General features: G+C 31.9%; 1 protein-coding gene across 1 annotated transcript in view; it reads left to right on the forward strand.

Annotated features, from left to right (window-relative positions):
- The window catches only part of ATAD2B (ATPase family AAA domain containing 2B), a 112,841-nt gene that overhangs the window by 17,352 nt on the left and 70,196 nt on the right, over positions 1–25,293 (forward strand). Inside the window, exons 3-13 of the mRNA XM_081068856.1 lie at positions 4,767–4,816; positions 5,177–5,330; positions 6,455–6,557; positions 7,992–8,100; positions 10,180–10,296; positions 12,542–12,617; positions 13,998–14,096; positions 15,633–15,744; positions 17,700–17,815; positions 19,306–19,480; positions 22,215–22,303. Of these exons, the coding sequence (XP_080924982.1) occupies positions 4,767–4,816; positions 5,177–5,330; positions 6,455–6,557; positions 7,992–8,100; positions 10,180–10,296; positions 12,542–12,617; positions 13,998–14,096; positions 15,633–15,744; positions 17,700–17,815; positions 19,306–19,480; positions 22,215–22,303 (1,200 nt within the window). The remainder of the gene's footprint in view (positions 1–4,766; positions 4,817–5,176; positions 5,331–6,454; positions 6,558–7,991; positions 8,101–10,179; positions 10,297–12,541; positions 12,618–13,997; positions 14,097–15,632; positions 15,745–17,699; positions 17,816–19,305; positions 19,481–22,214; positions 22,304–25,293) is intronic.

Here is a 25,293-nt window from a genome sequence, read left to right on the forward strand (position 1 = left end):
TCTTAAATTGTAAAGCTACTGGTATCTAGAAATACTTAACAATTGTATTAAACTTAATTTATAATTTCTGCATATAACTTTATTTTCTCTAAATATGCCATAAAGTAATTTGTTTTATAAAAATATGTGGTATTGTAAGAAAAACTTATTTCTAAAACAATATGGATTTTGATAGGTCTTAAGTATGTGTACATGTTTATAGTCCTGAAAATTTAAATAAAAACATATGGCTACAGTTATTTTTTATTTGAAAATATGTAAAATCTCCCCTTTCTGAAATTCTTAAATATTCCATTTGAATTGACATACTAAAATGTATAAAATCTAAATTAATTTTTAAAGAAATCTTTTCATGTATATGATTGTTTTCAACTTAAATTTGCTTTGCGTCTGATTCAATATGTAGCAGGAAAACTTAATTTTACTCACCAAAGTAAATGGTAATAATTTAGTGTAGGTAGGATAAACACACACACACACACACACACACACACACACACACACACACACAAAAGATGTAAACTTTGAACTCAGAATCTTTAGCTTCTCTTTTCTCCAAAGTCTTTGAAACAGAAGTGCTGATGATGTGCCCACTGAAAACAAAAGTAAAAGGAGAATCTTTTGGTTTCTTTCCTCTTTGAAGTATTTAAAAATATTTTGATTTTATATGTAGATATATATAAGTATATTCACATATATATGTAAATTCTGGATATTGTTACTCTTTGATGAAAGAAATCTTTGGAGTTACATAGACTTTGCCAGGGAGTGTACATTTACTAGTCTCTAAAGAGTCTGTACCTATTTCAGTATGTCCCAGAAAAGAAACCACTTTATTTAAAATTTATTTTCTTTCTTTCTTTTTGTTTTTAAACATTAAACATTTAAAAATAGATTTCAATTACACTTGACATTCAATATTATATTAGTTTCAGGTGTACAGCACAGTGATATTTTAAATTTCTTATTTTACATGGTCTGGGAGCTAAGTAGAAAAATACAGGAATCATATAGTCTGTTGATTTTTTTTTTCCCCCTTTCTCTTCATACTCATTCACATGTGAGATGAAACAGATCCAGATCACCATAATGACATTTCTTAAGATGAGTACTGCCCTTTAATTACACTTCTAGACTTGATCTACCTGTTATAATCTGTGTCCTGTATTTATTTAATGAGTGAATCAGACTTTTTCTAGATAAATGTTTTTTAAAAAGTTCTTTTGGTGTTGAAGTTTGACTTTTAACTGTAGGATAATTTTAATAGTTTAATTCAAGTATGAATATGTAATACATTAAATTTCCCCCATTTTATCCACTCTGAAAGCCTTTATGTAAATTGATGTCTCTCATATGAAAAAAGCCTCAAAAATTTTTGGGGGGAGAAAGATAGTTTCGCTTCCATTTAGGTATACCTTAGACTGTGATACTCCTTTAAAAAAATACTAAATACATTTGAATAAAAAGCTTAAGAAATAACGAATGCTAACAAAATATACTGTTTCTGTTTTGGCAGAAGAATACTGTTTAGCAGTTCATGTTTTAAAAAGTTTTTTGAGTTAAACTTTCATGTAGGAATGTTAAATGGTACACTATTAGAATGTTTAGGTGTTTCATGTGACTTGAAAAAAAAATGACATTTGACCTATTAAACAGAATTGAATTTTAAGCAAAACTTGTAGTTAAATCTATTTTAGATTTTGAGATAACAAGATGCAAAAATCAGCATTTATTTGAGGGCATCTGTTTGTTTTTATGTCATGAATCTGAGAATCCTGATTCCATTATTTTGTTATCTAAGGTCTTAATGAGGATTGAAGGTAAAATTATGGAATTTCTTACGAATATAATTCATTTGGAGGAAAATTGAATATAGATAAGAATTAATATTAGCTGTGAAAAATAATGAAACCTAAAGGACTTTGTAAAGACCGCTAAATTCTTTAAAGAAATTGCTGTTGATTGGTAAAACAACTTTAGTTTTTAAAGATAGGTAATGGGATGAAGAGAGGTAAAAATCAAACTAGAATTTCTAAGTCTTCATAAATGATTTGAAATAGGTTGAGTTTTCTTTTGGGGAGAAATCTAGGCTTATGTATTTGAAGGCCCAAGTTTATCAGCATAATTATGATAATTTTTTGTAAAACGAGGATTTTTTTGGTCAAAAATCTTTATATTCTTCTTTATCTTATATATAGAAACTCAGAAATATACATGCTAACTTAGATAGATGTTGTACCATACAAGTATTTTGAGTCCAGAATCCCATTTTATTGACTTTTGTCAGCTGACATTTATTTAGCCACTAGACATTTAACTTGGAGGCCATGTGTGTTGTTGTTGTTGGCAATCTGGGGAATGTGGCATGCACTTGATGTCTCTAGAACAATAGCGAGGTATACTCTAAGATACAGACAAAATTAAATCTTTGGTAAGAAACTGTACACTTAAATATATTATGAGTGAAAATTTGTTTTGTGATCAGGTGACGAGGGAGTAGGGACATCAGGCAGAAATGTAAACACCTGTGTTGGACAGTTGAGGCACGTTGGCTCTAAAGGGTGGTAGTGCTGAAGGTCTTCCAAACTGAGCCTTTTGCTGAATTGAGGTTTAAAACTCTCGTAAATCACTAAATGCCTTAGTTTTTATGGGAAAGGGAGAGTAAGTAATGATTTTTAAGTCTGGTATTGCATTGGTAGTATGCTCCAGATAATCAAAGGTATAGAAAATTCAAATGTAATAATCATCTAACATAAAGTGATACTGTCTCCATTTTAAAAATTTAGGAAACAGATATAGGGAAAGATCCCGGATTCAACTCTCCTTTTAAAAAATAAACAATGGAGACTTTATTATCATAAAGTATTTATTTATTGGAGGATTCATTTAAGCAGTGAACCTGTCTAGTCACATTTTAAGTGATTAACTTTTGGGAACATTGATTTAGGAGACAGGCACATATAATATTGTATAGGCAGGCCAACTCGTAAAATCCCAGTATTCTTTCTTTATATATCAGTATTTAATATTGTCTACTTTTTAAAAAATTTCCTTTATTATAGAGAAATGGTAAGGGTAAGGTAAAATGATGACAATATGACAATTATCTTACATCATTGTAAGATAATTAGATTGATTGAAGTACATGTGTCCTCTCCTCTCCCCATCCCCACATAAAACAGATCTTTCATTAGCAAAGAAATACAAGCCAAGTAAATGTTGTCTTCTTCAGAGGGACAATTGTGCTTTTTTCCCCAGTGATGTTGCTATTGCTGAGAAAAGTTTTAGTTTTCTTTTGTAGAATGATTTTTGGGTTAACATCTTATTCTTTTGACTAATTTAAGTATGTATAATTTCAACCATTGGTTTTGCATACAGCTAAAATTCATTTGGAGCCAAGACTTGTGAATATTGATCAAACTGAGTTACTGTTATGTTGGGTTCAAAGCCAAAGTATATTTATGAATAATAAAATTGATTTTTCTATGTGGTTTTTTTAAATTAAAGTTTATTGGGGTGACAGTTGTTAGTGAAGTTACATAGATTTCAGGTGTACAATTCTGTAATGCATCATCTATATATCACATTGTGTGTTCACCACCCAGAGTCAGTTCTCCTTCCATCACCATATATTGGATCTATGTGGTTTTACATGGATTTTGAGATTGATTCTAGAGAATTTCACATGTATGATCTTCCAGGGAACATCTCGTTAATACCTCAGTTTCATTACTTTGTAATCAAACTCATATATCAGGAGAATTGTGTACTTAGTATACAAAGGTGCTAAAAATGAAGTACTTTCCAAGAGGTGTAGTATATTATAAGATAGTTTTGTTGTTTTCTGGGGGAAAGGAGGCCTGGAGTTTTTGTTTCTTTGACAATGTTAAGATACTTGTTTTTGTTCATATCTTCTAGTCATCCTTGCTGTGACCTTTATTAGGCAGGAGTATTTATAATTAACAATTACAACATTTAACATTTATAATTTAATATGAAGAGCTCTGGAGTAACCAAAACATTAGAATATTTTAGTTAAAAAATTTGTGCAAACTACATAGATAGAAGACATTCGTATATATTCACTATTTTCTGAATGTCATCCCCTTGTTTTTTTTCTTTGAAAATAACAATTGTTGAGTTTTTCAAAAATATCCTAGTAAGTTTATGCTAACAGCTTTTTTTTAAATATAACAATTTAGTTCTGAACTTGCTAATTATATAGTAAGGCGTATGTTGACTTTTTTCTTAGGTCTTTATGTTTTGATGACCATTGAAGTATCTCTTCTGTACCGTTTCTCTTCCTCCACACAAAAGGGAGATTTGTACTATGAGAAATTAACTAAGTTTTTATTGTAAGTTTAGAATGTGTAATAAAATATTTGAAGAAATTGTTAAGTCGTATTGGTGTTAAGTACTTTTCCCCCTACAAATTATTGTTTGAATAAATTTGTCATTGTTTCAATTTTATTTTGTTAACTAAACCCAGTAGAAAATATCTGTGCCCATTGCTACTTATGAGTTAATTCATGATAAATTAGGCTTGAACTTTTTCATTGGATTTTAACTTACAGAGTTGAAGAGACAGTTTAAGTTCTATTATTAAAACTTTTCTTGAAATAATGAAATGACTTAGTGTATTTTATTCATTGGTATATTATCAATCTTAGAGTAAAAGAATGTCTTTACTTTTGAAAATAGTAATACTGTATTACTGACACTTAAAATGTTGATGTGTTTGCATATTAAATATAATTGTGTTCTAGGTTAACTTCTCAGCCTGGTGCTACATTACCAAACGGACATAGTAGCTTATGTGAGTATTCTGTTATGAAACTGGTTAGTATTGAAATTCTTATAACGTTGTTAGAGTTAAACATAAAGTGGGGGAAAAATACAATGATGTACTATTATGCTCAGCATACAGTTGGAAATGACTGGATTTCAGTAATAGTAAATACGTATGTAATTGTTCAATATTGAGAAATCAGTACAACAGAAATAATTTAAATTATTATGACAGATGTAAACATTTATAGAAATTTTAGATTATTGGATATTAAAACCATTTAAGAGGTCATATTAAACTTTTGGTAGTCTTTTAAAAGTAATTTTTTCTTTTTTTTTTTCTTTTTATACTCTGTACTTTGAAATGGAAATATCTCTCTTCTTATAGCCCTTCGAAGCCATCCCCTTAGAGGGGAAAAGAAGGGAGATGGAGACCTTTCTTGTATAAATGGTGACATGGAAGTCAGAAAAAGTTGTCGTTCCAGGAAAAACAGATTTGAAAGCGTGAACCAGAGTTTGTTATTTGATCAACTAGTAAATAGGTATGAATGCTTATGTAGTAAGCAGTTTGATTTAATTACTTGATTTTTAAGCCAGTTATATTTAAAAAAATAACTTAAGCACTGACTTAGCAATAATTATTTTATAACTTAATTTGAATTAACAGTAGTTAGCAGTGATTGTCAGTTTCTAGTTAGTTTACTGGATTTAATAGAATTTATGTAAAGTTTACTCATTCTTTTTAAACTCTCGTGCCTAGTTAGATACTATAAAATAATTTTGTTCTATCTTTGCTACTATAGTCATTTAGTGTTTTCTCATTTAACATTGTATTTTTGACATTTTTCAAGGAAATTTCCATTATTGATAGATAATAAGTATAGTTTTGCTTATTTAAGACTTTGAATTGAAGGTCTTTTGAGACAGGCTGTGTGGGATGTAGCTAGTGAGTGAGCCTAGCTGACTACTTAGCATCTACCTGCAATGAAATGTTATTCTTCTCAGAATATAATCTTTGCAAAGGCCTGGAGAAGGGAGGTCAGTACAATCCCTATTGACAGGAGAGGAAATTATATTCTATAGTGGTAAAGTCAAATGTGAGTATTAGTTATTATTTGTTAAGTACTTAGATCAGTATTTAGATATATGTAAAAGCTAAGTGTGTTTAAAAGATAAAGTATGCTAATGTCAGCATCTCTTTCGGGGATGTCAGTGTTTTCTAATTTCTAAAATACCTGTTCAGTTACCTTATTGGTTTTAAACTTTTTTTTACAAATCCTTTATCCTGTATAATTCTTAACATCATCTTCAAATATAAAGATTGAATTAGTTACTTTTTTTCCCCAGTGCCTTGGATCTTGCAGTCAATTATTTGTAGTGGCATTATGTATTTAGATATTTGGAGCCTTATAAACAAAAGTCTACTATTTTTGTAAGTTTTACTTTAATACATATATTAAGGTAGAAGATGTTTTGGTTCTATCTTTTTGTGAGGCATTCATTATCTTCTGATGGATACCAATTCAGAAAGAGATATTGGGATTGTATATACAGTTACATTATCAGAAATGATTTAGTTATGCTTTGATGAAGACTTCTTTTACATGTGTGACACACTGTATGGTTCCATAATTGTGTAAATCCTGGTTTTATTATATGATTGTAGTACTGCTGAAGCTGTACTGCAAGAAATGGACAACATTAACATCAGACGGAATCGTCGATCAGGAGAAGTAGAACGACTTCGAATGTGGACAGATACAGAATTTGTGAGTATATTAACTTTAACAACCTTTGCAATTTTTTGTTTTGCTTGAGGAATAAAAAGGAATAGTGAACAGCATTTGGATTTTCTTGAATTAACAGAATCGTTCCTTCATTTCCAGTTGAGCTTAGGATTTTATTGCTTGCTTTCTTCTTTTATCCACACTCTACTTGCCACAACGTTCCCCAAAAGATCCTCCATACTTTTGCCAGAAGAGTCATCTGAAAGTACAGTTTTTATTCTGTAACTTTTCTGGTCTGACCTTTAATGTTTTTTTTAATTGTGTGCTGAATTAAAAACACTTTGGCCTGCATAATCTGGTTTCACCGTTATCTTCTCATGCACCATTGCCCAAATACAAACAAATCATTCTTTTTTTTTCTTTTTAAAGATTTTATTGGGGAAGGGGAACAGGACTTTATTGGGGAACCGTGTGTACTTCCAGGCCTTTTTTCCAAGTCAAGTTGTTGTCTTTTCAATCTTAGTTGTGGAGGGCGCAGCTCAGCTCCAGGTCCAGTTGCCGTTGCTAGTTGCAGGGGGTGCAGCCCATCCCTTGTGGGAGTTGAACTGGCAACCTTGTGGTTGAGAGGACACGCTCCAACCAACTGAGCCATCCGGGAGCTCAGTGGCAGCTCAGCTCAAGGTGCCATGTTCAATCTTCAGTTGCAGGGGGCAGTGCCCACCATCCCTTGCGGGACTCAAGGAATCAAACTGGCAACCTTGTGGTTGAGAGCCCACGCTCCAACCAACTAAGCCATCTGGTAGGCATCTCAGCTCAAGGTGCCCTGTTCAATCTTAGTTGCAGGGGGCAGAGCCCACCATCCCTTTCAGGACTTGGAGTTGAACCGACAACCTTGTGGTTGAGAGCCCAGTGGCCCATGTGGGAATCGAACCGGCAGACTTTGGAGTTAGGAGCATAGAGCTCCAACCGCCTGAGCCAACCGCTGGCTCCAAACAAATCATTCTTGTTCCCCTATCTTTTACTCCTGTTAATACTTCTGGTTAGGGACTGATGCAATCCTACCTTTGTTTCAAGGTTCATTGCAAATGTTGCCTCTCTTCCCAGTCCTTATCAAAAGGAGGGTCGTCTCTTTGAATTCTACTTTGTACCTTTCTATATGGCATTAAACTTATTTTACTTTGTTTTATAGTTTCCTGTGACTTATTCTATCCTACTAGCCTGTTATTTTCTTGAGGGAGAAAATATATCCGTGGCATTATAATTTTCGATTTAAAAAAATTAAGTTTTATTTATTTATTCTCATTGTCCCCTCCTGAATTGTCCCTTGCAATTCAGGAAGCTTCATTTTAATGAATCTGTATCTTGCAAATAGATGTTCAGTAAATTTTAATGAGTGAGCATATTCCATTGGGTTATAAGATTTATAGCTGGGAATAAATTCCATGTTACTATTTGACAGATTTCTTTCTTTAAAAGGAAAACATGGATATGTATTCAAGAGTGAAAAGGCGAAGAAAGTCACTGAGAAGAAATAGTTATGGGATACAAAATCATCATGAAGTCTCTACAGAGGGTGAAGAAGAAGGTTTGTAAAGCACCCTATGAAATAAATACTAGAAATCTCAGGTGGAAGGAAAGAAAAATATGCAAATAATATATGTGTAATATTGCTGGGTAGGTGATTTTTTGGCAATAGAGGTCTATATTTTGTATAATTTGGAATAATTTTTATTCAGCTGACATTCTGAGTTTTCATTTGCTGGATTTGGCAAAATGCCCTTACTGTACACTATACGTTAAGTGATGTATCTTATTAGTAGCTATTGGTAGTCCTTAAATGACTTAATTTGGTGTGGCGTTTGCCATGGGTTGATTTGCTTGTTAGGTGAGGCCTCTTGTATTTAGGTACCTTCTAACTAGAAACCTCTATCCATAGTCACCTTCTATCCATAGCCTCTAAAACTCTGATTGTTTGGGTTCCAAATTTAGTGTGGATTGAAGAGAAAATGGTGAAGTTTAGAGAAAGAGGGACTGCTAGTACTAGTGGAGGGGGCTGTACTGTTTTTTTCAGAGGCAACTATGGGTTCTGGACTGAAGAATGCCGACTGATTTTGTAGGGCTGGAGCTGGGAACATGATGAAAGCACATTTGCCCCAAGGATTATAAATTAATGACCAGTACCTCTATAGGATTTAATTCTGTAGGAGTTAGTCTTTATTGAAATGGATTTTCAGAAGATTTGGTATATTGTAAATATAGGTACTTGCATTTTACCAGGAAATCTTCCTGATTCCCACTGTTCATGTAGCTTAGATTGAGAAGATTGGGTTTATTTCTCATATTCTGTAATTACTATATTAGCAAGTTTTAAAGAGCTGATATTTCTAATGAAGGTACTTTATTGAGCGAATATTATTGTTGTTACAGCTAGAACCTCTATATTGCTTCCTTTGGAGAAAATCAGTATAGGTGAGACAGATTTATAATGTGATTTTTGCCTTTTCATTAACTGAACACCTTCGTAGACTTTCCAAAGTAGATTTGCCCCATATAGAATTTCTTCCCATAAGAAATAGTGTGTTACTTTGCAGGCATTTTTCAAAAAGTAATTTTTTTTGAAGGTTTAAGGAAACTTATTTGGGCACAAGTAATTTATAGTATTATTTAGATAAGTAATATATTTGTTGATTTTCTCTATAACCTAATAATGCAAAATTTAAAAACTTAGAATAAACTTTTAAATGTCATGAGAGAAATGTAAAATCCTTGCATTTTAGTCTCCTTTTTCACTCAGCATCACTGGCAATTTAAAATTTTTCCTATGCCTTTCTATGATTGTATTATAGTGATAATTCAATATGTAGTTAAAAAGTTAATCATAAAGTATATTGCTTTTGGGGACCTTAAACCTATAAATTTTCATTAGATTTTTATTTTAAACTGTAAGTAGATGTCACACTCATAGCTATAGGCAAACTATTTTTCAAACCAGTTTTTAAAAATAAACTTTTAGGATTTATGTACATTATAATTTTTTTTTACATGTGTAGCTAGGTGAATTATTATAAAGTGATCACTGAGGTCAAGAAATAAACTACAGTATTATCAACAACCTGGAAATCTGCTTCATATTCCCTCCCAATTTATACTATATCTTCCTACCAAAATATAACTAATCCAAGCTTACCTGTTGTCAACAGGCCTAACAAATTATTCTACTGCCAACAAAAATTGCTCTTGCTGTAACATTAGTAATTATCTTGTAAACATATTTTTTTGAATTACCAAGTGGTATTTGAATACTAATCTTATTCAGTGGTTAGTTGGGCATTGAATGAAATTTGCTGTAGTAAAATTTGAATCTATTGCACTGTATGACCAAAGTGATTGAAAGGTCACAAGTAAATCAAGATATCAAATGTGATCATATATATATTTAGCAGAGAACTATGTTATTTGTAGAAAAGGCGTTTTTTTAAAACATTTATCTAGGTTCACTTTTAATAATATTGATTTGTGCTGTATCATAAAATGCTGATACTTTTAAATGTCATATGTGCAAAGGAGTGAAAGATAAAATGTAAACAAAGAGTTCTAGAGTGGACCAATCCTTGTGGATTAAAACAGTGCTTCTGTGTGTGTGTGTGTGTGTGTGTGAAACTAGAATCTCAAGAGGAAGATGGAGATATAGAAGTTGAAGAGGCAGAAGGAGAAGAAAATGATAGACCATATAATTTGAGACAAAGAAAAACAGTGGATCGATACCAAGCACCTCCAATAGGTAGGAGACTAAAATAACATTTCTTTTTGTAGTTAAGTAGCTTATTCTGCTCTACCCCTTTCAAAAATTAATGCTGCTGAATTTAAAAGAATGATCTCTCTTGTAGATTCCATGCATTCTTTTCCTATATACTTCTCTTCACACATACAATGGAAAGAAAATTCAAGTACAGGTACATAGCTGCAATATAGAGTTACATAGAACATGCACATTTTGTTTAAACAACCTTAAATTTAATAGTAACTACTGCTCATACTTTTGTGTTACGTTATAGTTTATTGAGCAAGCATCTTCATTTATAGTAGTTCTTTAGGGCAAGTATTTCTGTGTTTCTAGTGGTTAAGTAATTTATCCAAAGTCACAAAAGTGGTACATGGCTGCTGGCTGCAGTTTGGCCAATAACCTAGGTTTTTTTGAGACGGAAAGAGTTTAAATCTAATGACAAGTAATAAGTTCCACAGGTACTGTTTTATTGATTTTTTCCAACTCCTGGGAAATTCTGTCACTATTGATCTCCAGTTTTTAAAAAATTGAGATATAATTCATGGTGAAATTCCCCATTTTTGCTGGTTTTTCATCTCTGCAGTCCATTGGTTTTTAGTATATTCACAAGGGTGTGCAATCATCACCACTGTCTGATGCCATTAATATTTTATTACTTCTATACTGCCATTCCCCCAGTCTTTGGCAACCATTAATAATACTTTCTGTCTCTGTAGATTTGCCTATATGTGACCTTTTTGTTTAGCTTCTTTCACTTAGCATAATATTTTCAAGGAAGAACCTAGATCTTTTTACTCAAACTCTGAAACAATGGTTGATGCTCTGAAAGCAATCAGAGTTATCTCGCGAGAAGCTATCCAGGAGAAGTATCCAAGTATGCGGATACTTCTGTGCTCCAGTTAAGTCACTGTCACAGAGAGTCCTGTTAATAATGAGGGAGGTGTTGGGACAGTTAAAAGACTGGACCATTTTTCTAGATTTTAAAAAAAGTTTATTGAGGTATAATTGAACACAGTCCATTGCTTCTGTACACATTTAATGTGTACAATTTGGCAAGTTTGAAATACCTTAGGGATATACCTATGATTGTCACCAGTCAAAATAATGAACATATTCATCAACTCCCCGATTTCATCCTGACTGTTTATAATCTACTCCTTACCTTCTTGTGCCTACCCCACTTTCAATCCTCAGGCAACCACTGATCTGATCTGTTTCCTGTCACTATAGATTATTTTACATTTTTTCAAATTGTATATACAGTACATAGTACATGTCCTTTTTTTGTCTGACTTCTTTCACTCAGCATAATTATTGTAAGAGTCATCCATGTTGTTGAATACAACAATAGTGTGTTTCTTTATATTGCCGAGTAGCATTTAGTTGTATGAATATATCACAAATTGTTTATCCATTCATTTGCTCTATGGGCATTGGGCTTGTTGACATTTATAGTGTTGGCTATTATTATAAATACAGTTGTTTTGAACATTCATGTGCGAGTTTTTGTTCTCATTTTTCTTATCACCCAGGAGTCGATTGGCTGGGTTTTATGATTAGGTGTATGTTTAACTTTCTAAGAAATTGCCAGTTATTTTCCAAAATGATTATACAGTGTACTCTCACTAAGAGTGTATGAGAATTTTAGTTGGTCCATATTTTTGCCAACACTTGATGTGGTCAGTTTTAAAAATTAATTTTAATACATATCTATTGTAGTTTTAATTTACATTTCCCTAGTGACTAATGATGTTGAGCATCTTTTTATATGCTTATTTGCCAACATTTTCTGTGAAGTATCTGTTTAAATCTCTTACCCGTTTTTTTTAATTGAGTTGTTTATTTTCTTATTACTGAGTTTTGAGAGTTCCTCATGTATTCTGGATGTCAGGCCTTTATTAGGTATGTGATTTGCAAATATTTTCTAAGTCTGTAGCTTATTTTTTTATGCTATTAATATTGTCTTCTAAAGAGCATAATTTGTAATTTTGAAGAACTCCAATTTATCAATTTTTAAAAAATGGATTGTGCTTTTAGTGTTGTATTTAGAAATTTGTGTTTAACCAGTAGTTACAAAGATTTAATTTAACATCTTTTTAGAATACTTATTTGCAACTTATACCACAGAGTTTTTGTGACTAGTTTCTTTTCAGAAAGGTAACAGAAGTGGTTTGTACGCCTTTAACACATCAACTTACCAATTTATTATTAGTTATTCCTGTTATCCTGTTTTTTCTTTAAGTACCAGCTCATCAAAAAAAGAGGGAAAACACACTGTTTGATATTCACAGATCTCCAGCAAGACGAAGCCATATCAGGTAGGTTTTGTTGGTTTTGAAAGGAGGAAATACATCTGTCATTTAGCTATATCCTTTAAATCAGGGGTGTCAAAACTGTGGCCCGCAGGCCAACTGCGGTCTGCAAACCATTGTTAATTGGCCCACAGCAAATTCTAAAAATATATTTAGTTTACTTAAATAAACCAGGTGAGGCAATACATACTTCACCTCGAGTGAGGGGCCCGGCTGTTTGTGTATTTTACCGCATATGGCCGTTGGTGAAAAACGTTGAAAAAGGTTTGGACACCCCTGCTTTAAATAATACATAATATAATGCCTTATAATTACAATATAGATATTGATGGTGTTAATGATAATGTCAATGAGGGACAAAAGAGCATCTTTCTTTCTTTAATTAGTGACTAATTATTGTCTTGCATGTGACAATTACCTTCCTGATTCAGTTTGCCTGGAATAGTTAGTTTTAACAATTATGTTCCCTAAAGCCACATAGCTCCCTGGTCTCTTAGTACATTTGAATCTAAGTGACTCACATTGCTTTCATTTGCAGCATTGGTTCAGTTAGTTTTTGCTACTCCCCCCCCCCCCCGCCCCCCATTTCCCGTTTCATTTACGTGTAGGTACAAAGGAGATTTTTGTTTTTGAAACTTTTGTCTGTTATGTTTTTTGAAAAGATAATGTATTTCCCATGGCTCAAAAAGAATTCAAAGATGAACATGAAAGATTTTTTTTCTAGCCTCAGTAGTCTCTCATTTTCTCATAGCAACGTTGTTATTAGTTAGTATATCCTTACGGAATATATTTATATATTTGTGTGTATATATGTTCAAATACATGTCGATTGTTACCCCCTCCTTTTTACATAAAATGTGCTGTAGTATTGTCCTACACCTTGTCTGTTTTTACTTAATTCATTCTAACTGTCTTTTTAATATAGTGAAATTTCACATTTATGTTTATAGTTGCATAATACTACATTTATAGATACACTATAATTTTAAACTAGTCCTTTATTGAGAGTCAGGTTGTTTTCAGTCTTTTGCTATTACAGAATATGATATAATGAATACCCTTGCATAACCATCATTTTACATGTGTACAAGTATATTTGTAGGATAAATTTGTTACTTGACTGCCTTCCTGAATGAACTATCCTATGTAAAAATTGTAGGCTCCCTATTCTCCTCCTTTTTTTCTTTTTCCCTGTGGAACTTACTGTTTTTATACTTCATTGGATGTATACTGCATGATTGCAAAGGTCTCAATAAATATTTGCTGAATGAATGGATGAATGTATGTATTTTCTACTAAGCTAATTGTAGAAATGATGAAATGATGCCTACAATGCGCTTTTAAAGCCATGTGCTGCTGTAATTTCAAGGATTTTACTCTAAACAGGAGAAAGAAGCATGCCATTCATAGTAGTGACACAACTTCTTCTGATGAAGAACGCTTTGAAAGAAGGAAATCAAAGAGCATGGCAAGAGCCAGAAATAGGTTAGTAAATTGTTTATTATTACTACTTTGGTGGAATAAAGAAAGAACAGTTTTTATTTTTTGAATGGGATTCTTATTTATAATAGTATTTTGCTAACACTAATATTCAACCCATATTTTAGACTAGAGTAATGCTCTGACTTGGTTTTTACTTAGTAATGTCTTAAGAGCTGTAAATAACTGACTAAGTATTCAGCAAAATAGTATGTAGAAGGTAAAGGAAGAAGAGCTATGGGGAAGAGATCAACGTTTATGGCAGCCATTTTCTCCATACCTCTTCTTTAATCAAAATCCATTTAATGATGCTAATTTTAGATGCTTATAATAACAGCACTTGGAGTAAGATTTGGTTTCTAATAGAATTATCTCAGAAACGCTTGGATTTTATTGGAAAATTTGTGTTATTTTTGGTTGAAAGAGTGCCTCTGGTGATCTTTGTTGAGCTAGGGTAAATGACTGATTACTCCATGGCTTACTAAAACCACAAAGTTTTCACGGAGGGAGAGAATCAGTATTTTGTCTAGTAAGTAATTAAAGCATCAAATTATAATTTATTGTAAATTTGAGTTAATTTTCTAGCTTATATTTATAATTTTGAAAGGTAAATTATATTTAACAAAACTTACATTTGGCAAAACATTTCTGTAGTTTGGTGATATATATCTATCATAGCAATACCTAGTTTTCAGTTAACAGGTCTTGGAAACAAGTTTGGATTGGTGTAGATTGTATGCTGACAACTCCTCATATAGATGATGTAAAGAAAATGTAAGAAAAATCTAAGTTTAAATAAAGGAATTTAATGTGAACTATTCTGATATCTGCTTTTAAGAGAAGTTAGGATTCAGAAATGTGAGTGAATTGAAGTTTCATTCATTATAGAAGCTATACATTTTGGAGGCTGTTTATGACATTTTTTAGTGTTTACGCACGATTAAAATAGGAAGTATATTATATTTTCTTAGGGATAATAAGATTAAATAATAAGTATAGCATTTGAGGTAGCTAAAGATCTATTTTAAAGTATTTACACAGAAGATGATAAAGCTTAGTTCTTAAAATGTGGTCTAAATTTGGTTTCCTTTGAATAAAAGGGAAAGACATTCCCTCAATCAGGTAAGCTGAGTAAGACATATCCACATAATATCTGAGGGTAAATTTAAATATAATAAAGCTTGAGTTCATTTAATACTATATGTTATAGTACATTTAGTCAATCTATTTTTATTTTATACTTGTATAATATGGGATAAGTTTATACTTGTATAATATAGGTTAAGTTTTCTAAGTTGGAATAGATTGGGCTTTTTGGACAAATAGATTAATAAGGTTGCTTTTTTATCTAGTGAATAAATTTATTTTTGGTCTGTTGAAAAGACTTTAGAAAAAGTTTAAAAACATGAAATTCTTTGATGTTATTTTCTGGGTTATGATAAAAAAGGAGAGAAGTAAAAATGTGTCAGAGACTTAAACTTATTTTGACATTAACAATGTGAAACTTTTCATGCTACCTACGTGAATTTTTATGAATTTCAGGTGTTTGCCTATGAACATAAGAACAGAAGATTTAGCTAGTGGTATTCTCCGAGAACGTGTCAAAGTGGGTGCAAGTTTGGCTGATGTTGATCCGATGAACATTGATAAGTCAGTAAGTTTTGTAAATATTTTCCTAGAAGAACCTTTGTTTTTTTAAAGGTTATGTCTTGTTTCTAAAGCAACACACAGTAAAAGTAGAAGATCCAGATATAACCATTATTAGTGTTTTGATGTATATATTTGGGAACCTATCACTCTGGTCACATGTGATGCTGACAGATACGGCAAGGCCCCATTAACTGTGATAAGCAGTGGGGTATTGTTGAAGCTGCTCAGGGCTCATGATCAGATTTGTATTTTAGATAGATTACTGTTTATGTGATGTAGTTAATGAACTTGAGGGAAACAAGGCTGGTCATTAGGAAGACTGATTTGGACGTTAGTTGTAACCTGGACAGAATTTGGCGAATTAATTGCTTTTGGGGAATGAGAGAGAGAAACAAGTTGAATGTATTACCTAGGTTTCTGGCGTAAGAGAGTGGGTGGAATAATGGATGGTTCCATTCTCTGAGGTAAGGAACATAAGGGAAGGAAAATGTAATTCAGGTGTGAAGGTGATTTAATTAGGTATAGACATGTTTAGGTATCTGGCATATCACAAACTGAAGTAACTTATAGAAATTGGTTATTTCGATATGCCATTAACTAGAAATATCTGGGCTAGGAATTTGGATATGGGTCACCAATATAAAAATAGTTGAGCTCACTACGGAAAATGGATAGTAGCACGCAGGGAAAGTATGTAGCATGAAAAGAGAGCCAAGATTTAGAAGACATGATAGATTCTTACTATTGGTAGAATCTTTTTTTGGAGGGATAGTTGGGAATAAGGTTACTGCATAACCAAGAATGTATTTGATATTTTTTTCTTTGTTCTCATAAACCTTTCTATTCAACATAATTTAACTGATTCTGATATGAGAAACTTGTTATCAAATGGAGTTGTGTATATATTTGAAAATGTAATGTTAGCTACCTCCAATCTGATGTCATAGGGGAAAATATTTATTTTATTTGTGAGGACCTAAGGAAATTTTGGAATCTCATTTCTAATAGTTCACATTCTCAGAGGACTTTACTTAGTGATCTTTGCTTATTTGGTTTACCAGCACCATACTCTCTTGAGTCTAGTTAGTTTTAGGCATCTGCCAGTCAATTAGAGTAACTTAATTCTTTAACATTTGATATCATGCACAAGAAAATTTAGCTTCTTTTAGAATGTTTCTGTTATTTAAACTCTGTATTTATTTTTCTAGATTACCTATGTTTTTTCTATCATAGTAATAATACATTCATTGTAAAACATTTTCAAGTATCATAACAAAATAAAGCAGGGGAAGAAATCTCCCAGAACCCAGTGGTAATCACTGTCAACATTTTGGCACTATTTCCTTCGAATACTTTCTTCTATATAGTTTTTTAACTTTTTAATTTACAAAGTCTTTTAGATATTTAAATTGTTATAGGTGGAAAAAATAATCTCTGTTGCTTCTTGGCAATAGATCAGTGTTTCTCAACTTATTTTTTCATTGTTATCTCTAAAGGAGAAAAATTTATCCCTATCTAGACAAATTAGTATTAAAGATTAAAATTTTGGTCAGATAAAGTTGAGCTTTGGGAGGTCACAAACCATTGTAATAGCCAGAAATTTTTACCATATCCAGAGCTAATTTTTGCCTCTGCTGAGAATGCACGTGATAGATGATATTTTAAAAGGCATTTAAATTATTAGAGTGTAAATACAACATAATGTCTCCTATAGATTCCCATTTAAAGTATTAAATTGGGCATTAATCTTGGACCGTAGTTACTAAGAGGTTAAAGAATGGTAGCTTTCTGTCAGCTTTAGTTTTTTGCACTTATATAAAAAATAATTTTTTGAGCTTTATGTTCAATAGTTCCTGCTGAAAGCGTGTATTTCTGCATCATAAGACTATCTCAAATATTTTTAAAAATCTATAAACAGTTAAAATTATTTTATTTTAATCTTTTTCCCTTTTTTTCAAGGTACGGTTTGATAGCATAGGTGGCTTGAGCCATCATATTCATGCACTAAAGGAAATGGTAGTATTCCCACTATTATATCCAGAAATTTTTGAAAAATTTAAAATTCAGCCTCCAAGGTAAGTCTTGTTATTTCTGTTAATTTAATCAAATTTCAATTAGTAAATGATTATAAATATAAATATTTCCTATGTATTTGGGGTGTTCTAGCAATGAAAATTAGGAAAGATTTCATTTTTTTGACTCTTAAGGCTGTGGTACTAAGTGTGTTCTTGAAGTTTACATTTCAGCATTTAAGAGTAAGGTATGGGATGAAATTCTTCATGTAGGCCTGGAATGCACAAGTGGATTGCCCAAATCGGTTTTCCTTCATATGGCCTCCTGATAGCATTGAGTTAGATGCTATATGGTGTGTAGTCTTTGGAAGCACTGTTTCATCGAAGTGTTTCTTTGACTTAATGATAGGGTATTTTTGAAATGGTAAGCTTGATAATTTTTATGATCAGATTAATTGTGTTTGATCATGAGGTGGTTAGATAAATATTAGAAAAGGCTGAGAAATTATGTTAAAGGAAATTGGGAAGAATGAAATATTCTGAAGATGTACATAAATAGACTTAGATTTAAACTGTTAAATGATCCTTTTCATTTGGTAGGAGGTACTTTTTATTCAGATTTGGTTCTAATTTATTTTCTATGTGTTTAAGGATGTAGAAAATCTTATTAAAGAATTACCTTCTATTTGAGTGGTTTAAAAAATTGGCCTCTAATTCTACAGTGACTTTTAAAAATCATAATAGCAATTTATTTGTTTTTTTTTTATATAAGGTAAGTTGAATTTTTAAAATAATTACTACTTTTTCCAAAGTCATTAAAGTAGTATAGCCTTGGGAGAAACTTGAAAAAACAGAGTTATAAGGAGAAAGTGTTGTAAGCAGAAAGTAATCCTATTCCTTAGGGATGAACAATTTTGTATATGCTCTACAGGTTTCTTTTATACATATATGCAAATATTAAATTTATATTTTGCCTATATTATGAACATATAAACATTCAATGTAAATGAGGTTATTCAGTAGTACTCTTACAACTTTTTTACTCTAGACTCCTTGCCATATTAATAATGTGTGTTATTGTTTTTGACACTGCACTAGTGTTAACTTTATAGATATAACAGCGTATTTATTTGTTCTTTATTAATAGATAACATTTAGATTTTTTCAGCTTTTTTAAAACAATTAAAAACAATGCTATTGAGCATCCATTTTTAACATTTTTAAAAATAGCATTCTTTTGAGTATTTCTATATGATACATTCTAAGATGTAAAATTTCTGGATCATAGGGAAAACATTTAAAATTTTGATACATCTTGCCAAATTACCCTGACTTAACTATTTTTTTTGTCTGTCAAAGCTTGGTGCTTTGAGAATATCCTTGAGTACTCTCAGCACAGGGAAACTTTTGTCTATATACTACAAAAGCTTTATCAGTGCGTAATAATTATAATATACATTAATACAGGATTAAACGAGAAGTGCATCCTGTATATTGGTTAATAGTGGTGGTGATAACATTAATTTACTTTTATTGATTTTTTATTCCTCTAGGGGCTGTTTGTTTTATGGCCCTCCTGGCACAGGCAAAACCTTAGTTGCCAGAGCATTAGCTAATGAATGCAGTCAAGGAGACAAAAAGGTGGCTTTTTTTATGCGAAAAGGAGCAGACTGTCTGAGCAAATGGGTTGGTGAATCAGAACGGCAACTTAGGCTTCTTTTTGATCAGGTAAGTGAAATCAGTGAATATGGAAATATATTTTAGAATATTTAATGCATTTAGTGTGTAAATGCAAACTGTTCATGAGGAAGCATATTTTCTCATCAGTATGTTAAATTTAGGATCAATAATCTGAATTTGAATGCCTTACAGGTATTTAATAGCTGTTTTACTAGTACTGATTTAAGATGATTCACAAAACATTTATTGAGGTGGCTACCAAGCATATAATACCATGTTAGGTGCTTTTCAGAACGGTAGTTATAACATTTATCATTAAATTAAAATCTGAGGAAATACAACAAACATAAAAAGTTTAACATCTGTGCATGAACTCTCACAAAGCAGTATATTTACTTATTTTCATCAATTATAAATGTGATGCTGGAAGAAATCAGTAATAAATGAATGCTTATAAAAGACAGTAAGGTGAGTGAATATCGTGTAGGCTGTCTTTACAGTTTATTTTTAACAGTAACTTTAAAAATATTATTTCCTAATACTTATAAAAATTAGTCCTAATATAAATTCACTTTTGATTGTTTGGGCTAGTGAATGAAGTCATTTATATATGGCAATGCAACCTGTATTTCATTGTGTCTGTGGAAATTCACATGAAATTAAAAAATGCTTTCACCAAGCGTTTGTTTTTGCACCCATTGCTGAGTTGATGTGTGTCAAAGCCCTTTGTAATTGGTAAGGCACTTGAAATATTATTTTTAGTTATTATTAGGAATAAGGTAAAATTCTTACCTTCAGGGTGCTCAGTGTCTATTGTTAAGTCAAACATTTGCAGTCTGCATGCTTCGAGAGATTTTAATAATTGAAATATATAAATATAAAATAACAGTGGTGGATGAGGGAAGAATTAGGTTGGGAATGTTGACGTGCTATCCAATGACATGATTTTAAATTTTTGACAGAGTTATACTTTTTAGCCACTTCATTCTGAGAGTAGGTATGTGCCTTGGTTTCATTTAAAACTATAGCATAAATCATGCTGCTTTTTAAATCTAAATTTACTTTATTTCTGTTTCATAGTTTTCTTTGTGGAGAAAAGGAATGGAAATGTTTGCTTTACTGTTTACTAAATATCTGGCTTTACTATTAAGTGTATAACTTTAAGTAAATGAAAGCATCTGATTTTCAGTTGCCTCTTCTGTAAAATAATACCTGTCTCACTGGACTACTGTGAAATTTTACCATAAAAATGTACATAAAATGCTTATCATGGTGACTGGCATGTAGTATACTGTACTTCCTTTTTGCAGTTCTGTGAGTCTATAGGTCTGAAAAAGAACTGTGTGTTTCATGTATGTAAAAGTGATTATCAAATCTTATTACATAATTCTATTCTAGTCTTAGAAAGTTTTTTCCAAAACCTAAGTTTTGTGGTTGAATTGTCCTTCATTTCAAATTATTAGAGAACACTGGAAGTTTAATACATATATTAGTCAGGGAAATATGAAAAATTCATATCCATTCTTTAACAAGCTGACCTTCCTCTGAACCATGATTTCTAGAACTAATTTTGAAATATAAATAAACTATATTGAGTAAATTGTACAATAAAGACATTTTATTTGTAATCTAATAATATTCATTTACCTCAAATCAAATTAAGTTCCTTCTGGATCTAGGATTTAAGTGAGAAAAATGACACTGGAAGTACCAGAAGAAAACTCAGGAGAATTTGGTTTCTCAGAGTTGAGAGAGTCTAACAATGGTAGAAAAGATCCACTATATAAAATACTTTTTTAAGGTTCTGAATAGTAACAGAATCATGTAAGCAAAACCAAAAGATAAATGATATCCCTTGCATTAAACATTTGTATTTCCTTTCAAAGACAGAAGTCTAATTTTTAAAACAAATAGCTCCTAGAAATCAGTAAGCAAAAGGCCAGTAATTCAATAGAATTACAAAAAATTCACAAAGGATATGAATAGAATTTTCATAGAAAAAGCAACATAAATGGCTCTTAAACATATGGAAAGTGCTTACCTTTTTGATGATAGAAATAAAAATTAGAATGATACTAAGATGACATTCTTTATCCTAAAAAAATTAGTTAAGTTTAAGAAGTTTGATAATTGTTGGTGAGCACTCTTAAATATTGCTGGCGAGAGGGTAAATTGACACATCGATGAAAGACATTTGCAAACGTCTAATAAATTAGGAAAGACACATGTCTTTTGAAGCAGTAGTTCTACTTTTAGAATTTACTACATTGATATTTATACTCATGTGAAACGGTAGATGTACATAAATATTTATTCAAGCATTGTTGATAATAGGAAAAGATTGCCTAAATGTCCATGAGTAGGCACTGGTTTAATTACTTTCATTCACCATTTTGTGTCTGTTCAAAAGAATTAGGCAGATCTTTATATACTCATCTGGGAACTAATTAAAATATGCTGTTTCATAAAATAGTCTGTGTGAGATGATAAAAGCAATGCATTAAATAAAATAAAAGTTGTGTGTAAAAAGACATATTTGTGTATATGTGTATAAACAACATGTATGGAAGAAGAAAACAAACTGAAAACAGTAGATGTCTACTGGGAGAAGGCCAAGTGGTTGGAGACTGGTTGGCAAGCAGATTTCCTTTTTCTCTTTGTAATCTTTCTTACCTGCTGCATGTTGTATCATTTGCTTATATTAGCTATTAAAAAAACATAATAATTAAATTTTAAAAATGGAGACTAGTACAATAAATAACATTTTTTCTTTTTATATTAGGCATATTTGATGAGACCCTCTATAATATTTTTTGATGAAATAGATGGATTAGCTCCAGTTCGCTCTAGCAGACAAGATCAGATCCACAGGTAATTTTTTTGTAATCAGATTATGTTGGATATTTTTCACTCATTGACATAGTATTTAGCCTTAGCCCTTGGATAAGTGCTAGGAGGCTTATAAAATGTGACTTATGACCTTGAGGAAGACTTGTTTCACTTAGTACAGGCGTCAGGAAACAACAACCTGAGGGCCGAATCTAGCTTCCTGCCTGTTTTTGTAAATGTTTTATTGGAACACAGCCATGTTTATTTCTTTTTGAATTACATATGGCAGTTTTTGCACTACAAGAGCAGAGTTGAGTTGTGAGAGAGATCGTATGACTTGCAAAACTTAAAACATTGACTTTCTGTTTTTTTATAGAAAAATTGCTTAATCCTGATGTATTATACTATTTTTGAAATTTATCCATGTCATTTCTGAATAGTATTCCTTCGGGACTGTGTGTATATGTGTGTGTACCACAATTTACTTGTTTATTCGTGGGATGGGGATTTCGTTTGCTTTTCTGTTTTTGGCTATTATGATAATGCTGCTAGGAACATTTGCATATACATTTTCGTGTGGACATATATTTCCATTTCTGTTGGGTAAATACTGGAGAGAGGAGTGTCTAGATCCTGTGGTAAATGCATGTTTAAATTGGTATTGTTGGGGTGACCGGATGGCTCTGTTGGTTAGAGTGCGAGCTCTGAACAACAGGGTTGCCGGTTCAATTCCCACATGGGGCAGTAAGCTGTCCCCTCCACAACTAGATTGAAGACAATGAGCTACCGCTAAGCTTCTGGCCGGATGGCTCAGTTGGTTAGAGCGTGGGCTTTCAACAACAAGGTTGCTGGTTCAATTCCTGCATGGGACGGTGGGCTGTGCCCCCTGCAACTAAGATTGAAAACGGTGACTGGACTTGGAGCTGAGTTGCGCCCTCCACAACTAGATTGAAGGACAATGACTTGGAGCTGATGGGCCCTGGAGAAACACACTGTTCCCCAATATTCCCTAATAAAATTTAAAAAAAATAAAAAATAAAAAATAAATTGGTATTGTTTTCCAAAGTGTACCATGTTACCTGTAATGTGTGAGCATTTGGGTTACTCCTCATTCTTGCAAACATTAGGTATTATTATTCTCTTTAACTTTAGCTATTCTAGGGGTGTAGTAGTGGATTAATTTGCATTTTCCTGGTAACTAATAATACTGAGCATCTTTGCATGTGCCTATTGCCCATTTGGATGTTTTCTTTTGTGAAATGTCTGTTAGAATCTATTACCTTTTAATGTAAGACCTGGTCTTGTATTGTATTGTATGAGATGATATGATATGATATGATATTTTATATTATATAAGACCCAGTCTTATAGTAAAATAAGACCGGGTCTTACATTAATTTTTGCTCCAAAGACGCATTAGAGCTGATTGTTCAGCTAGGTCTTATTTTGGGGGAAACACGGTAGTATCATACAGAGTATTTTTACTGCCTTAAAAATTCTCTGTGCTCTACCAATTCATCGTTTCTCCCCCTCCCCAGCCCCTGGCACCACTGAGTTTTTCTACTGTTTCCATAGTTTTGCCTTTTCCAGAGTGCTATATTGTTGGAATAATACAGTATGTAATCTTTTCACATTGACTTCTTTCACTTAGCAATATGCATTTAAGGTCCTGCCATGACTTTTCTTGGCCTTTTTTAATTTGTGCTTTGGGGTTAACTTCTTTTTTCCCCACATCAAGGTGGAAGCTTAAATTTTGATTGAAACATTTCTCCTTTTCTAATACAGGCATTGAAAGGCTGTTTCCTTTTAAGCGCTGCTTTAGCTGCATCCCATAGTATATTCACTGTCATACAGTTCAAAACAATTTTTAATTCCTCTTGTCATTTTCTCTTTGACACAATTATTTAGAAGTGTGTTGTTTAATTTAAAATTGTGTTTTTTTCTGATTATCTTATTTATTTGTAATATAATTTTATTGTGGTCAGAGACCATAACTCTTAAAGACTTAAAATTCATTGAATTTTTTGTTATTGGGTTTTTTTTTCACTCTTTGCATTTAAAAATTTTTTATTTATTTATTTAGGTGTGTTTTTTCAGAACCCATCAGCTCCAACTCAAGTAGTTGTTTCAATCTAGTTGTAGAGGGCGCAGCTCACAGTGGCCCATGTGGGGATCAAACCGGCAACCTTATTGTTAAGGTTGCGCTCTAACCAATTGAACTAACCGTCCTCCCTGCATTTTTTGTTGTTGTTGATCTTGTGAATTTGTATTCTGCTGTTTGTAGTATAGTATTCTGTATTATATATCAGGTAGGACAAGGTTGTAATAATGTTATGCAGAATCTTTTGTTTCTTTACTGATTTTTTTTTGGTCTAATTATTCTAAGAGCTGCAGAGAGATATTTTTCTCCAGTTGTGATTATGGAATTGTTTATTTGTCCTTTTAATTCTGCCAGTTTTTGTTTCATTTATTCTGAAGTTTTGTATTGGGTACATACATACTTATTATTGGTATAGCTTTATTTTGCAGTTACCTTTTTATGAAATATCCCTCTTTATCTGTGTGTGTGTATATATATACATGTGTATATAGTTATATTTGTTTTAGTTTATTTTTATTTTTTTAATTACCTGATCAAGGTTGGAAGCTTTTTTTTTTTTTTTTTTTTTTATTGGGGAATAGTATGTTTTTCCAAGATCCATCAGCTCCAAGTCAAGTCGTTGTTTTCAAGCTAGTTGTGGAGGGCACAGCTCACTGGCCCATGTGGGAATCGAACTGGCAACCTTGGTGTTATGAGCACTGTGCTCTAACCAACTGAGCTAACCGGCCGTCCCCTGTGTTAATATTTTTTGTTTTGAAATCTATTTTCATTAGATAATAATTGAGCTAACCTAGACTTCTTATGCTTTTTGTTTGACATGTGTTTTCCATTAAGTTATTATCAACTTTTCTATGTCTTTAGAGTATTTTTTTTTATTATGTATAGTTGGGTCTTGCTTTCTTCATTTGACAATCTCTTCATTTTAATTTGA

Source organism: Rhinolophus hipposideros, assembly GCF_964194185.1.
Source record: "Rhinolophus hipposideros genome assembly, chromosome: 12".
NCBI classification, from domain to species: domain Eukaryota; kingdom Metazoa; phylum Chordata; class Mammalia; order Chiroptera; family Rhinolophidae; genus Rhinolophus; species Rhinolophus hipposideros.